The 16,392-nt window shown below is 40.5% G+C and overlaps 1 protein-coding gene across 3 annotated transcripts in view; it reads right to left on the reverse strand.

Moving 5' to 3' along the window:
- ADAMTS9 (ADAM metallopeptidase with thrombospondin type 1 motif 9) overlaps positions 1–16,392 on the reverse strand; it is a 163,438-nt gene that overhangs the window by 87,571 nt on the left and 59,475 nt on the right. For all 3 annotated transcript variants that reach the window (XM_040246586.1, XM_040246587.1, XM_040246585.1), the window contains exons 17-21: positions 6,873–7,039; positions 6,651–6,780; positions 5,928–6,054; positions 861–1,071; positions 227–391 (exon numbers count right to left, since the gene is read on the reverse strand). In XM_040246586.1, coding sequence (XP_040102520.1) covers positions 227–391; positions 861–1,071; positions 5,928–6,054; positions 6,651–6,780; positions 6,873–7,039 — 800 coding nt within the window. The remainder of the gene's footprint in view (positions 1–226; positions 392–860; positions 1,072–5,927; positions 6,055–6,650; positions 6,781–6,872; positions 7,040–16,392) is intronic.

The following is a 16,392-nucleotide window of genomic DNA, read 5'->3' on the forward strand; positions in this document are numbered from 1 at the left end:
GAAGCTATTATGGTGGGTGATCCAGCTAAACCCACTGCAACTCTGAGATCACCCATGGATCAGTCATGTCCAGTAAGACAATCATGGGGTGGGTGGAAGAAGAGTTGTTTCTTCAATGGGAGGTGGGAGAAAGGTGCAGCTGGTTTAACTCTGGACTGACCTGGAGAAGCTCAGAACTGAGCATCAGAGATGACCTGTTGGGGAATTAACAGCCTTCCCATCTCACCTCTGACCAGTCTCCTGATTTCCACTCTGGACAGGAGAACTCACTGCACTTCTGAATGGTGACTTTCTCCTGATGAATGCATTTGCTGTCATCCAGTACATCATTACGAGCGTTGACACAAATAGCCCTTCTTCTCTGGGTTCCACCATCACAGCTTTTAGAACACTGAAAGGAAAAAAAAAAAAATGAAGCCAAAGTGTTGCTAAGTTTCTCATCAAGCATGCTTAAGATACTGGCTAGGCTATGTTGTCTCTTCCAATTCTAAGGAAACAACCAACCAACAAAGGCTGGTCAGTTCTACTTGTTCTTTTTAGGGGTATATGTTTATGGTATCAATTTATTTACCAGGTTCATAACAAAGCCAATAGGACAACAAAATCAGAAATGGCCTGTGGGATATGAAAAAAGTGTTTGGCTAAGTTGTTCCACTACTTCCAATTTTCCATACGCTATGCCCACACCAGACATCACAGATCGATTGTATTACTCTTTTCTGTAGTTTTAATGAGGGCAGGCATTATAAGTCAATCATGGTACTCTTAATGAGGTTTCCTCAGTGCAGCTCTGTAAGGAGTCATCATCAACTAATCAGATTTAACATCCAAGAAGACTCTCTGAATGAGAACCAACTTACTTCAGTCCAAGCTGAATAGCGCCAGCCACCAGTGTTACATTCTCCTGAGCATTTTTCCTGGTTGCTTGGTTTGGGGTGACTGCTGCAAAAGCTGTCATCAACCTTCTCAGTCTTCCCATCTAGCCTGCTGTACTTGGCACAGTAGATGTCTAATGTGCGGTAACCTAAACCACACTGGGCACTACATTCACTCCTGCTGGCCACGTGCCACCTACGCACAAACCATGGGGGAGAAACCAATATTACTGTTAAATATATATGTCTTGTCTAGACTCAACTGGTAGAAGAGCTGAATTCTGTTTTCTTCCTTAAATACCATGAACCCAAAACCACAGTCAGTCACCGAAATTCAATTTGAAACCAACATTTCCATGTATTTTTCATCACTGCCAACATACATCAAAGTCACAGAATGACAGTCAGAGGTTCTATCTTTATGCAGATTCTCCCTCAATACAGTCAATCTGAAATTCAAGCAAGTAAAAAGGAAAAAAAAAAAAAAGAATTCAACAGAGCAAAAAAAACAAAACAATTTTATATTTAAAAGACTCATGCCACCAAGCATTTTGTTTGTCAAGTAGGCTGCTTTTTAACAGAGAACAAACAACTGTTGGAAACATTCTCTTGGAAACTTCTAGGTGGCCACGTGCTGGAAAATGCTCAATGGACATTCTATGAATTAATAAAGGAATGGATTACAATTAATTAAATACTTAATTGGAACTATAACTGAATTTTAAGTATCATAAACTTTACTTGGTGAATAAAGATTGTATGGACCATATATATAACTCAATTACCGTTTGTTTTTTTTTTTTTAAAAAAAGACTAATGTTTTTAGAGCAGTTTTAGGTTCCATGACAAAACTAAGAGGAAGGTACAGAGACTTCCAAACACCCCTGCCCCCATACACCCCTGCTCCCACAAATGCACAGCCTCCTGATTATCAACACACCCCAACCAGAGTGTACATTTGTCACACTGATGGACCTTGGTTGACACATCATTATCACTGAAATCTACAGTTTTCCTTAGAGTTCACTCTTGATGCTATATATTCCATGGGTTGGACATATGTATAGTGAAACATATCCACCATTATAGTATCACATGGACCTAAAAATCCTCTGTGCTCCACCTATCTATCCCTTCCGGCCCCACAATTATTCACTTTTAAAATTAGATTTGAGTCTACAAACTTGTGCCAATTTTGTATCCCTAGCACATACAATAAGCCTTTCTCGGCACACAGGAGGTGCTCAGTATGTACTGATAAATCAAGTGGCTCTTTTAACACTCCAGTAATGGGGCTAGTGCTTTAAAAAGAAAAAAAAAATTACTTGAATAGAACAGTCTAAATAAATGAGCTTGAGACATGTTACGTCGATCAAATTTAGCAATCCCAAAAGGATGATTTCACTCTTGATCATTAATTTTCTCCTGCTCAGAAACTCAGTGGTTTGTCAAATACCAAAGCCCTAAGAGTTCTCCCTTCTACACTCAGGAAGAAGAGGAGCGCTGGACACACGCTTATCTTGGAATTTCTCACAAATGCTCAAAAGTAGGTCAGAGTTGACCCACTTCTACATTTGGCATATAAAGTGGGCTACTGAGATGTTCTGTGAGAGTGACACAGTATTTGGTGGATTTGTTCTAACCGGAAGATGTTATATGGGGATTGTACAACAGTGCTTTATCTCATCCTGTCAAAGTTTAATCTGGGCAAACTCTCACTTCCCTAAGGAAGTGAGCCAAGAAACGTGGACCAGTTCAATAGAGGCGTCTGGAACTTCCATCTGCCCTTTGATTCCTGGTTACCTTCTCTTTGCCTTCATCATCACTTCCTTGTGGAAAGGTTATTTTCCATCCTGGAAAAGGGAGGCAGGAATCCTCCTTTCCTCCCCCAAAGAAAGCACACCAGCAGCTTGGGCTGGAACAGTGTGCTAGAGTTTCCCTGATGTTCGCACAATCCCCGGAATTCGGGCAGAGGATGTAGTCTGTGGAAAGGTCACAGTACTGCCTTAGGAAAGGTCTCAAAATGCTATTACTCACTTCATTTATTCTCACCTGGAAAGTCATTTCACCTTCAGTGTTTTGAATTTATTCATTTATGTCATGTGACAATTTATATTGCAGAAAGGTAAAGTGTTTGTTAATAAATGAGAACAGAAAATAATTGTATTTCTCTGTGGGTGTGTGGTGGAGAAGGCAATGGCACCCCACTCCAGTACTCTTGCCTGGAAAATCCCATGGACGGAGACGGAGGAGCCTGGAAGGCTGCAATCCACGGGGTCGCTGAGGGTTGGACACGACTGAGTGACTTCACTTTACTTTTCACTTTCATGCATTGGAGAAGGAAATGGCAACCCACGCCAGTGTTCTTGCCTGGAGAATCCCAGGGACGGGGGAGCCTGGTGGGCTGCCGCCTATGGGGTTGCACAGAGTTGGACACGACTGAAGCGACTTAGCAGCAGCAGTGGGTGTGTGGGGCATTGTGGCATTAAATAATTTGGGAAACTACTGATATAAGTAGGTTCTTCTATTGCAGAACTTCTCAGGGCCCTCAAATCGTTAATCCAAGCTACAAATCTTCACATAGTAGAGGAGACAGTAATTCTTCTCACATATTCATTTGCTCTGGATCAACCTGCTGAACTAGTGTTCCATAAAAATGTTTTGGGGAAAACTAAGAGTTTGAGCAACCAGTGCAATCCTGTCTACTATTTTTCCATTTTGCACACAGATACTTGGCAATAATTAATATAAATCACAATTAATAGCAATTTTCAGGTTGACAGAGAGAAGACAGTAATGCTTATTTGAACTTTGTTTCTGCATTTGCATATTTTTCAGTGAATAACTTTATTCTTCCAACAGTCTGTAAACACCAGCAAGATATGCATTTGAATGCTGACAAATGAACATGATCTTTGAGGGAATTCCCAGATGGTCCACTGGTTAGTACTCTGCTCTCAATGCTGAGGGCCTGGATTCAATTCCTGGTTGAGGAACTAAGATCCCAAAAGCCTTGCAGTGCAGCCAAAAAACAAACATGATCTTCTACTTAAGATGTGAGCATATACCTGTCTAGTTATAAGGCTGTGAAAACTAGCAGTAAACTTACATTTTTTTCTTTTTATTTCTAAATTATTATCCTCAAGGTGTGTCACTTCTATCATAGATACCTGTACCAAAAAACAAGGCTAAAATTCCTTCACTTCCTCTTCTTTAATCAGCCAGAGGTGCCATCATCATCCAAGCCTGTTCCTGAGCTACTTTCCTCCTTTGGTATCAGTACAGTTTAGGTTTTTAGTTTTTTTAAGTTAGTATTAAAAAAGAAAAAAAGGTAACTTTCTCCAAATGGGGAATTTAGAATATCACCTTTGATATACCTCTCTCAGACTCTGTTTTCCTTATTTCTGAAGTGGAGATAATACTACTACTTACACCACTGTGCTGTTTGAGGAATTACTGTATTAATTTTATAGGATATACAAATAAGTAGGATGTTAGTTAAGATTATATAACAATCAATATACAGATATTAGGATAATTCGTGCTTGCTCAGTCACTTCAGTTGTATCTGAATCTTTGTGACCCCATGGACTGTAGCCAACCAGGCACCTCTGTCCATGGAATTTTCCAGGCAAGAATACTGGAGTGGGTTGCCATTTTCCCCTCAAGGGGATCCTCCCAAGCAAGGAATCAAAACATAACATTTAAATATGGTTCTTAGTAAATGGTCCACTCTACTGCTGAATGATATTACTAATTAATACTAGTTAATTATTATTTTCAGTGATAATTTGAAATAAGGCTAATCTTATATCATCTTTCCCAATTTAATAAGTTAAATCAAGCAATCTATTTACCAACTCAATCTTTTTTCCCTGTTTTAGTGATTAATGCAGTTCAGCAATTAGCTAATTATTTTTTGAAAAGACTTTAAGTCTAATTTAACTAATTTAACTCCACTGACTGAAGCAATGGGTTTATATGAACATAACTCAAAACGAATTAATACTGCCTAACGTAATACTGCCAGACATAACTAGCTAATCACAGCACTCCTCTCTTCTCTCAGAGCCTTAAGGGTACTTAATAATCTTGACTCCAGCCCTAGGAGCTAACAATACCACTTGATAGGATTTGGCATGGTGACACAGAACCTAAAAAATATTTCTGTGTTCATTTTGCTATTTATGAATGATGAGACCTTAACAATTTCCCAAACTAGTCCCTGCTGGTAATTTCTTCTCTGAAAGGAGGACAAGCACCAGCTTATCCTACCTGCATTTAACCAACGAAGGCAACCCACAGGCTGGTGAACATTCAAACATGACATGGTCAATTGCAGGAAAATGGGAAAGCTTTATAATTCTCTACTCACTCACCATTTGCTGCCTCAAATTTCATACTTTTCTTAAATATTGAACTGTTTACATGAAAGTGAAAAGTTAAGTCACTCAGTCGTGTCCGACTCTGCGACCCCATGGACTGTAGCCTACCCCGCTCCTCCATTCATAGGATTTACTAGGCAAGACTACTGGAGTAGGTTGCCATCTGTATATAAATTTTCCTCTAGTTCTTTCCATGACTTCCTTAGTGCACTGCAACTTTCATGTATATAAAACTTCTTATACTGGTGATAAACATTCTGGGTGGATATTGACTATTAAAGGTACTTTGGTGGATGAGGTTCTCCTTTTCTGTAGTCTTTCACACAGAAAAAAAACAAACTTCAAAAAAAAAAAACCCCCAAAAACCACAAACTTTTGCATTCAATGTAACTCAGTCATAATAATACCTGTGCAGCAAGTTGCGAGGGTCCAATGAGCACTTTCTTGGGCAGCTGCCACACTCTATTAGCTATTTTTTTAATTCTTAGGAAAAGAACAAGAAATCTGCAGGCATATGTCTTAGATAATCAGTTTCAGAGGGATGGAAAATTGACTAAAGCTTATTTCATTGAAACACAAGAAAGGGGCCTAAAGACTAATATCCCACCTGCTCCTTGCAAACCTTCACAACTCAGTAATAAAGACCATGAGGAAACACTGTCCTCACCTCAGGTCACAGTCTGTGCCACAAGGTTCAGTAATGGGTGCCGGCTGAGGCAGTCGATCACATCTTTGATCAGAAACTGTAAGCTGATCGGATTCCCTGGTGCAAATAGGTTTTCGTTTCCGTTCCCCTAAGCAAGGAGGAAAAAATATTTTTCAGACAAAGTAACCTATTCCATCAACTATTTAGACCAGAGACTGGCAAACATTTTCTGTAAAGGGTTAGATAGTCAATATATTTGGTTTTGTGGGTCATATGATCTCTATTGCAACTACTAAACTCTTATTATAGGGCATAAGCAGCCACTTACAGATGTAAAAAATTGTGTTCCAATAAAACTTTATTTATAAAAGCAGGAAGTGAGTTGAATTTGACCCACTGGCTGTAGTTTGCCAACTCATAAATTAGACAAAAGGAAACCAGATAAATTGCATATAATATGACCACTAAATTTATGTCTCTGGAAAGTCAATTTGGCAGAGCTGATTTTGCCTGGCTTCACACATGATGAGGAAACCAAACATGTCCTAAATCCCTTAAATAGTTCAACTTGCCAGCCCAAAATGACCAGACAGAGGTAGAGAAAGATTAGAAAATGGATGCAGATAGAAAAATGTATAGATTACATACATTTAGCTGCCTCCACAAAAAAAAAAAAAAAAAAAAAAGAAATAAAAGAATTAAAAAACATGTCAAATCCCCTGAACTCAACCTAAAAGTAGATACCTTGGCAGGGTTTGCTGCATGCTTGCCAGGGTCCATGACTGTTCCAGTAAAACTGTTGGGGTTTGTCTTCAATGGGAATATTGAAAGAATAGCGCACATCAGGGTTGTATAACTTTCCCACCGACAATATCTGGAATGCGTAGAGAAAATGGAGAGGATGGATGTGGGCCTGGCAACTCATGGAATTAGAAAAGGGGCATGGGCTCATGGCCAAGTTTTTACCTGAAGCAGAAGTTCTTGTTCAATGCGACCTGTGGAGTTGATTCTTTCCACAACATTGTCGGACCCGCTGTATTCTATCACAGCATTCCCAATACGGATTTCCCTTTTGGACATTGTGACAACAAAGTCTCCATTGAGCAAGAATTCACCTTTACTGCTTGATAAAGCTGGTGGTGAGAAAAGAAATCATTGATTTGTTCCCATTTTTCTGTTTGCAAAATGAAAGAACACATTGATAGGCCGATAGAGTGTGAAGAATGTGGATTTTTCAGTCAGACACACACAGACTCAAATCCGAGCTTTGCCACTTCCCAAGTATGTGGCCTTGGGACATCACTTTTCTACTCTTGGTCTTGATTTCTTTATCTCTAAAGTGGAGATAAAGACACCCACCCTTCATGGGGCCTTTGAAAATTAGCTGAGATATAACACAAGAGTGCTAATTAGACTGGGGTTTGTGATACAAGCCCTGCAGTTACAGGGTTACAGATGGAACTAATGAATGTGGTTACCAGAGGAGAAGTGGTAGGGGTGGGCAAGGGTAGGGCAAAAAGAGTAAGGAGATCAACTGGATGGTGATGGATGGAAACTACATTTCTTGTAGTGAGTATGCTGTAGTATATACAAAAGTATAAATATAATGTTGTACATGTGAAACTTACATAATGTTAGAAGCCAACATTGTGAAAGTCGCTCAGTTGTGTCCAACTCTTCGCAACCCCATGGACTGTAGTTCATGGAATTCTCCAGGCCAGAATACTGGAGTGAGTAGCCTTTCCCTTCTCCAGGGGATCCTCCCAACCCAGGGATTGAACCTAGGTCTCCCACATTGTAGGTGGATTCTTTACCAGCTGAGCCACAAGGAAAGCCCAAGAATACTGGAGTGGGTAACCTATCCCTTCTCCAGCAGATTTTCCCGACCCAGGAATCAAAGTGGGGTCTCCTGCACTGCAAGCAGATTCTTTACCAACTGAGCTATCAGGGAAGATCTCGAAAGCAAATACAAATCACTTATAGGTGAAGAAACTCATCTCAATCTGTTTGTCAAAAGCAGCATTTCAAGAATACTTTGGAGAGAGAAATCAAATCCAGTCTTGTCTTAGCCCATTCCTAACAAAATCCATTTACCCAACTAAATTTAATCCAATCTTAGAAAATCCTGATCATGTGTAACTCTTTGCCTATACTTCAGTTCAGTTCAGTCACTCAGTCATGTCCAACTCTTTGCGACCCCATGAACTGCAGCATGCCAGGCCTCCCTGTCCATCACCAACTCCCGAAGTCCACCCAAACTCATGTCCATTGAGTCAGTGATGCCATCCAACCATCTCATCCTCTGTCATCCCCTTCTCCTCCTGCCTTCAATCCCTCCAGCATCAGTCTTTTCCAATGAGTCAGCTCTTTGCATCAGGTGGCCAAAGTATTGGAGTTTCAGCTTCAACATCAGTTCTTCCAATGAACACCCAGGACTGATCTCCTTTAGGACGGACTGCTTGGATCTCCTTGCAGTCCAAGAGACTCTCAAGAGTCTTCTCCAACACCACAGATCAAAAGCATCAATTCTTCGGCGCTCAGCTTTCTTTATGGTCCAACTCTCACATCCATACATAACTACTGGAAAAACCATAGCCTTGACTAGAGACCTTTGTTGGCAAAGTAATGTCTCTGTTTTTTAATATGCTATCTAGGTTGGTCATAACTTTCCTTCCAAGGAGTAAGCATCTTTTAATTTCATGGCTGTAATCACCATCTGCAGTGATTTTGGAGCCCAGAAAAATAGTCAACCACTGTTTCCACTGTTTCCCCATCTATTTGCCATGAAATTATGGGACCAGATGCCATGATCTTAGTTTTCTCACACCAAAAAGCTTAAATCACTTTCAATACCAGATATCAGTTTTGTCCTGAAAATTTTTCAGATAATATGAGTCTGAAATTTATTCTGACCTGATTATTTTGTATTTTTGAGTATTTATGAGTATTTAATTTCCTTTAAGTCAGTTAAATAGAGCTCCTTTATGAATTAACTTTTGGCAATATCACACATCTGTAACACACATACAGACACATATGAACACATAAACACAGAGACCTCATATTTCCTGTTCCAGAATTTCAGTCATGATCTTGAGAACCCAAACCATTTTTCCAAAGTTACTTCAATTTAAAAAAAGAAAGCATATGATTTAAAAATATATTATTAATGAAATGAACATTTATAAAACTGGTTCCCACCCAAATAACTCTTTATATTTCATTCAATAGTTGAACATATTGAATCTTTGTTGTCCTGTTTTGACAGATGTTGAAACTGAAAATCCATGACCACTATGATGCTCAAATATCACTTCTTTGGCAAGACCCACTGAGGTAGTCAGCCTCTAATATGGCCCCAACGATCCTTGCCTTCTATATTCACACCTTGTGCTGTCCCCTCCCACATTGAGTTGCACTGACTGTATAATCACTAGGATACTGTGATGTCCAAGGCTAGGTCTTAGGCATTAGGGCTCCACCTTACTCTTTCTTGAATCTCTGGCTTTGGGATAAGCCAGCTGCTGAATTGTTAAGATACTCAAGCAGCTCCACTGAGAAGCCTTCTGCAAAAGGCAGCAAAGAACCAAAGCCTTCTGCCAAGAGCAATTAAGTAGATCTGCTAGCCCCAGTCAAGCTTTCAGATGGAATCACAACCCTAACTGAAGTCTTCACAGCCACTTCAGGAGAGACCGCAAGCCAGAAGCACCCAGCTATGCTGCTGCCAGATTCCTGACACATGGAAACATATATACTGTTTACACTTGTTATTCTAAGTCACGAGATCATGAGATAATTTATTGCATGATAAAGCCTACCTGGATCATTCTTTTTAAACCTTCAAACCCCTTCCATCCAAACTTCTTATCCAATTCCTAGCTTAATTTTTCTCCACAGCATTTTGTTTATGCTCTCTCTACTCTCCCAGAAAAAGAATGTAAGCAAGGATTTTTGGACTGTTTTGTTCACAGTTATATCTCAGCTTCTGAAAGAACACATGGTAGATGCTCAAAAAATAGTGTTTTTTTTGGGGGGGGGGGAGGGAGAATGAATGAATCTACTGCAAATATTGCAAAAGATGAAATAATCAGTGAAGCTGAAAAAGTAATGTTAGAAAGCAGCTTGAGTCAAGTGCCAAAACACTGGCCAACTGAGAACATGACAGAGTTAGACCAGTCAGACATTTAAGAAAAGGAAAGAAAATGGACAAAGAAGATGACAGGACAGCTGCTTCAGAAGGAATAATTTAGTTCTCCAAATGTCAAGAGAGATTGTTGGGGAAGTAAATAAAAAAATCTCAGGAAGCTTTTTAAAAAATGACTCCTTTTCAGATTTTACTGTTGAGCTCAAACTTTAAGCAAAGAATGTACCACTTTGATGTTATATAACTTGACTCAAAAACTTAGGTAAAAATATTTATCCACTGACATATTCTCCATTCTAAAAACCTGGGCATGAGTAAAATCAAAATGTAATTTTGTTGAACGTAAGAAAAAATAAAATTTATTTTCATACTTTTTGATTAATTTCAAATAATATCCCAATCACATCTTCTCCCTAGTAGTTATTAGCTCAGTTGGTAAAGAATCTGCCTGCAGTGTAGGAGACCTGGGTTTGATGCCAGGGTTGGAAAGATCCCCTGGAGAAGGAAATGGCAACTCACTCCAGTACTCGTGCTTGGAGAATTCCAAGGACAGAGAAGCCTGGCAGGCTACAGTCCATGGGATCGCAAAGAGGTGGAGACAACTGTGCAACTAACTTTCACTTTCAGTTACTATAAAAATTTTTAAGTACCACTTTTTTTTTTCCCCAGTACAACTGCTCTTTGAATAATGAGCTATTTCATGTTTTGAGCCTGACATGTAACAAGTACTCAAGAAAGCAGAACTACAAAACATTTGAGCTCTGAACAAAATACTAGAAAGAGGCCCCTTCTCTTTTGTAAGTGGTACACAATTAGCATAACTCAGCAGGGAGGGAACCCTTAAAACACACAGGCCATGTAAATATTTAGGTGAATAAAAGGAATGTGGAAACTTAACTCAGAGTTGGCAAATAGGTTTCTTCCCAGACACCAATGTTAATCATTTGGTACTAGTCCCTCAAGAAACTATGGAGACCAGGATTTCTTTTCAGCATCCTGTCTCAGCATCATGAGTGACATCTGTTTTGGTTCTGGGATGGGCAGAAGCCAAGTTATCCCAGGTCCCTGCCACATCCTAACACGTCTTTCACTGATGCAGGTGATGTGCTGTCTTTCACCATGCAGACCAGAAGCAATGCATATGCAGAAGAGGTTGAGAGGATTGAGGGAAATTAGATATCGTACTTCTATGAGGAAATGAATGAAGGCTGTGATGTAGCTCTGAACAGACTCCGTGCCTCAGTGGCAGCAGGGCCCTTGTTTTTGTAGACACGGGAACCTCACAGAGTTCACCACACTGGGCACTATACGGATGCAAAGACTATTCTTTGCAGGCTCAAGAATGAACTGCATCAAATTTGGTCCCTAAAGCAGTGCTTCACCTACCAGAATTTCTACCCTTATAAGCCTTATCTTGGCCCTGAGGGAACAGTAAGATGCCTTCACTTGAAATGGTTGGCAAGAGAGTGGTGGCACAGGAAACAAAGCCTTTAAAAACACAATCTTTGTAAAAAGGTAATCCAAGATCTTGGTTTCTTTTTGATTCAAAATCATTTGATTGTCCCTACTACCAAGAGAATGTTGTTCAAAATCCTCAGCATCACTCTCTTACCTTGACCTATTCTTCCAACCTCACCATTCACTCCCACCAATAAACCTTGACTTCTAGTCATGTTCATCCCCAGGTCAGCTATACATTTTTCTATGTGGAGGCAATAAATTGAAGTGGTTAAAGGTATAATATCTGAAGTCAGACCCATAAGGATTTTAATTTGTCCCACTTTGCTTGTGTGACCTCGGGGAAGTTTCTCAACCTCTCTAAGCCTCAGTTTCTTCCTCTGGATAACAGCTTTCTTATAAAGTGAAAATGAAAGTGTTAGTCACTCAGTCCTGTTGGAATCTTTGCAACCCTATGGACTGTAGCCTACCAGGCCCCTTTGTCCATGGAATTCTCCAGGCAAGAGTACTGGAGTGGGTTGCCATTTCCTTCTCCAGGGGATCTTCCCGACCCAGGGATCAAACCTGGATTTCCCGCATTGCAGGCAGATTCTTTCCTGTCTGAGCCACCAGGGAAGCCCAGCTTTCTTATAGAATTGTTGTACATTTTGAAAAAGATAGTGCATATAGGATTTGGTAGCTGGCAAATCAAAATGCCTTCAAATGCACTGTCTTCTCATCACGCTTTTATAGATGCTTAATTTATGGATAAGAAAAGCATGACTTAAATATTGTTAAAATATTTTCTGAGGCCAGGTGACTTCTAATCATGGAAATCTATCTCCAGAGCCTGTCAACCACCAGTTTTTCAAGAAGAAAGCCAACAAATGTCTATGAAATCAGTGAATGATTTCAGGCATTCTTTACCTTATGTGCAAATTGAAAGCAAATATGTTTAGCTATAGAGTTTTTTTTTAAATTAAGTTGTTGATTTTGCTAGATTGCATGAGCCTCTTTAAGTAAAGTCAACACTTAAAAAGGTGCTTGTATAAGCCTAAGAAAGATCCCAGCCCATAGTAGGTGCTCAATCAGTGACACTGAAAGAACAAGTGGCCGGTTGAACCTGACATTTGTGACAAGAAGAACACAGAGCTTTCAGCCAGATAACTGCTTTCCTATCAGTATAAACCTCTGACAACCTCGTCTCCCCACAGCTCCTGCAGTATGAGACCCACCAGTCATGCAAGATGCAGGAGTTTCAATGGGTCACTGGTTGGAGAAGAGGTTGTTTCTGTGGCACCTCAGGCCTCCTAAGGCTGCCCCCTGATGTGGGCACTTGCATGGCAGTGGCAGGATGTGCTGCCAGCAAAATCACCCAGTGCTTTCAAGTGGAGTCGAAGGCTAGCTACCCAGCTGATGCTTCACTGAAAAGGGGGAAATGAGATGTCACAAGGCCAGTTTTGTAAATTAAGTGGTAATCCAGTTCTGTCTGTATTCAAAGAGCAATCATCTGTCCTAGGTTAATTCTGGGGACCCTTTCCAACATCTCCAGGCTTCCTCGCATGCTTCTGCTGACTTGGGGGCATTTCACCCTTCACTGCATGCTCTTTATCCCAGCAAATGGTGAGTAGGAAAGGAGATAGGAATCATCAAGTGAAATGGAGTTCCTGCTTTATCTTGAACTGAATCAATTCCTGTCTTCTCGCTGACACTATTCATCAAAGGTTAGTATCCTGGAGACAAATAAACACCATGGAAATGACTCCTTTTTTCTCCTTAAGAAATACGAAGATGGTAGCACTGGGTGCAACTTGGCTTTAACCCAACTAGAGGGAGGGGTCTATGTTGAAAGGACGACCTTTGACACAGAGGCTTTCTGCTTCGGTACCTCGTGAAACAAATAGTTTCCTGAAAACAACCGTCTACTGCCCAACCTCCCACTAATGCGATTAGGGAGCTAATTTCCTGGGTTGGTTTCCCCCCCATTTCACCCATCAGAGCTGGGCGGCTACAAAGGCCCTCCTGGAAATTGCTTCTTCACCAACACATGCAAAAAGAGTATGCCTTGACTGACCTTAAAAAAAAATATGAGGGATAAGGATGATGATTGCTTAGCAACGAAACAGCTGGGGCTGGACTCCAGCAAGACTCAACTGGGGGCTTTAAAATCTTCTTAGAGCATTTGCTGTGCCTTCCTTCAAACTGAGAGTAAACATTTACACACGCCAGATTTGATAACAACATCATACTCTTCCTAACTTGTTAAGAAACCACTGTAAGGTTCAAAGGCTCTGAGGTCTTAACCTTCACACTCGGTGAACTGTGACGTACCATCTTTGCTTGCACTTTTCATTTGCTTCCAGAGAGACGTTCTTTGACCAACAGGTAACTTTCCCATAATATTCCATTAAAGAGCCATGACTACTTCAAACTGCCTGTCCCAGATGACAAACCTTCTTTAATTTTGCTTTTATTCTTTACAAGGAGATTAAGAAACCTCTAGTGAGACATCAAAGGATATCAGAAGGTCCTCCCTAATTTAGGTGCCCAACCTGGTTGATGAATTGAACTGAGGCCACTGCTTAAAAGGGTATTTTTTTCCCCAGAAGGAGAAGAACACTGGAGAATCCTTCTCCTTTTTGAGAAGAAAGGAATGGCTCAACATGGCATTTGGCTCTCAGGAAATTAACCAATAAAGGAGGCTGCATGCAATGCTGCTGGATTTAATTAGGAAGTAGTAAGACCACAGAAATCACAGGCTCTAATTTATAACCCAGTCCATGAAGAAAAATGTCTGACCCATTTTGTACAGTGGTTGAAGGAAAAATGTGGGATTCCCCAAAAATAATTTGAAAAGGATCCCCAATAACTTTGTTAACTGTTTTAAAAGGCACCACTCCTTTGAGTATTTTTTTTTTTCCTTTGAGTATTTAGGGTGTGGAAAAGCTGATGTGACCACTGAGAACTGATTCCAAGAAAGATTTAATAGTCTTTCTTAAAAGAAGAAGTGGAGAAGGAAATAGCAACTCACTCTGGTATTCTTGCTTGGAGAATCCCATAGACAGGGGAACCTGTCTGACTACAGTCCATAGGGTTGCACAGAGTTGGACATGACTAAAGCAACTTAGCATGCATCCTTAAAAGAAGGAGGGCTTCCCTGCTGGCTCAGTGGTAAAGAATCTCCCTGCCAGTGCAGAAGACATGGGTTTGATCCCTGATTCGGGAAGATCCCATATGCTGCAGAGCAACTAAACCTGTGAGCCACAGCTATAGAGCCTGTGCTCCACAGCCCAGGAGGCCCAACTACTGAGCCCACATGCCCCAACTACTGAAGTCCTCATGCTGAGCGTGTGTTCTGCAAGAAGAAGACGCCACTGCACTAAGAAGCCTCTGCACCCTAACTAGTAGTCCCCCACTCTCAACAGCTAAAGAAGAGTCCTTACAGCAACAAAGACCCAGCACACCCAAAAATAAAGAAAGAAATAAACTATAAACAAATAAAAGAAGGAAGAGTCTGTATGTTTCCATCATAATTCCATCCCCATTAATGGTAGGCACTCAGTAAAGATAGCGTGAACGATGGTTATTCAATAACTCAGCCATCATGTACTCAGTTTCTATTATGTAAAGGCTTTATATCTTGAGATAAAGATATAAAATCACAGCTTCTGATCCTAAAACACTAGTGGTCACATAAATATATAAGAAACAAGTCTCAGCTGAGTCTATAGTGACTCCATTCTTCCAGCTGCTCAGGTCAAAACTGTGGAGTCACCCTTGAGCCTTCTCTTTCTCTCACATACCATATTCAAGCCACCCACTAGTCACGATGGCTCCACCCTCAAAAGATATCCAGCTTTTGACTAATTTGACTATTTTACTGCCAATTCTACTGCTCGCATTTGGAGCCAAACCACTAGCAACTCTTTGATTATTTCAATAACTTCCTAACCAGTCTTTCTGTTTTCTACCCTGACCTTTCCGGTATCTACCGGAAGGTCTGTTTCTACCCGGTACCCTTTTCCCTGACCATCCCTCATTCTCAGTGTAACAAGTAGGGTACTCTTTTGAAAATATAAATATGACTATATCATGCTAGTCCTTGGTTCAAAATATCCAGTAGCTACCCTTGTCTCTTACAATACAAGTTCTTTCAACAGTTATATGTGGCCCTCTCTGATTTAGTCCTGATACGTGTTTAAACTTATCTGGCGGGGAGCCTGGTGGGCTGCCGTCTGTGGGGTCGCACAGAGTCAGACACAACTGAAGCGACTTAGCAGCAGCAGGACTCACCTCCGTGCTTACACAGCTCCAGCCACACTGGCCTCCCTCTATCCTTGGAACAAGTTAGACGCATTACTCTTTTAAGGGTTTCACACTGGTTATTCCCCTCTGCCTAGAATGCTCTTCCCCAGATATCCATTATCACTTGCTACAATTCAAGTATTTTCAATTCTACTGTTCCTGCTCCACCCTCAGTATCGCAATTTCTTCTATTTTCTAATTTTACTTATGACCTTCTAACAGAATATAGTTTGCTTATCTATTAAGTTATTGTTTATCGTCTATCTCTTCCCACTAAAAGTAAGTTCTAAGAAGACAGAGATTTTTACTTGTTAATGTTTTTGTTCAGTTTGCTTATCATGCCTAGAACGGGGCCTGGCACATATTAAATAAGTGGCTGACTGAATGAACAATGAGACATTGCAGAAAATGCTACAACAGAGGAATTTGTTGTAAAGCCTCTATAGAGGCTGTATTCAAGATGGATAAGTAGAGTCCCTGTCTCGCCATTATAAGAAAGTCCATTCATTTCTTTTAAAAATTGGCAGCCCAGCAAGACTGCCCTGCTTTCTTCTAGATCTAAGTGCAACTCCTGCTGTTTTCACAGCTAAGAAGAGTCTA

This window comes from Oryx dammah, unplaced genomic scaffold, assembly GCF_014754425.2.
Source record: "Oryx dammah isolate SB20612 unplaced genomic scaffold, SCBI_Odam_1.1 HiC_scaffold_9, whole genome shotgun sequence".
NCBI classification, from domain to species: domain Eukaryota; kingdom Metazoa; phylum Chordata; class Mammalia; order Artiodactyla; family Bovidae; genus Oryx; species Oryx dammah.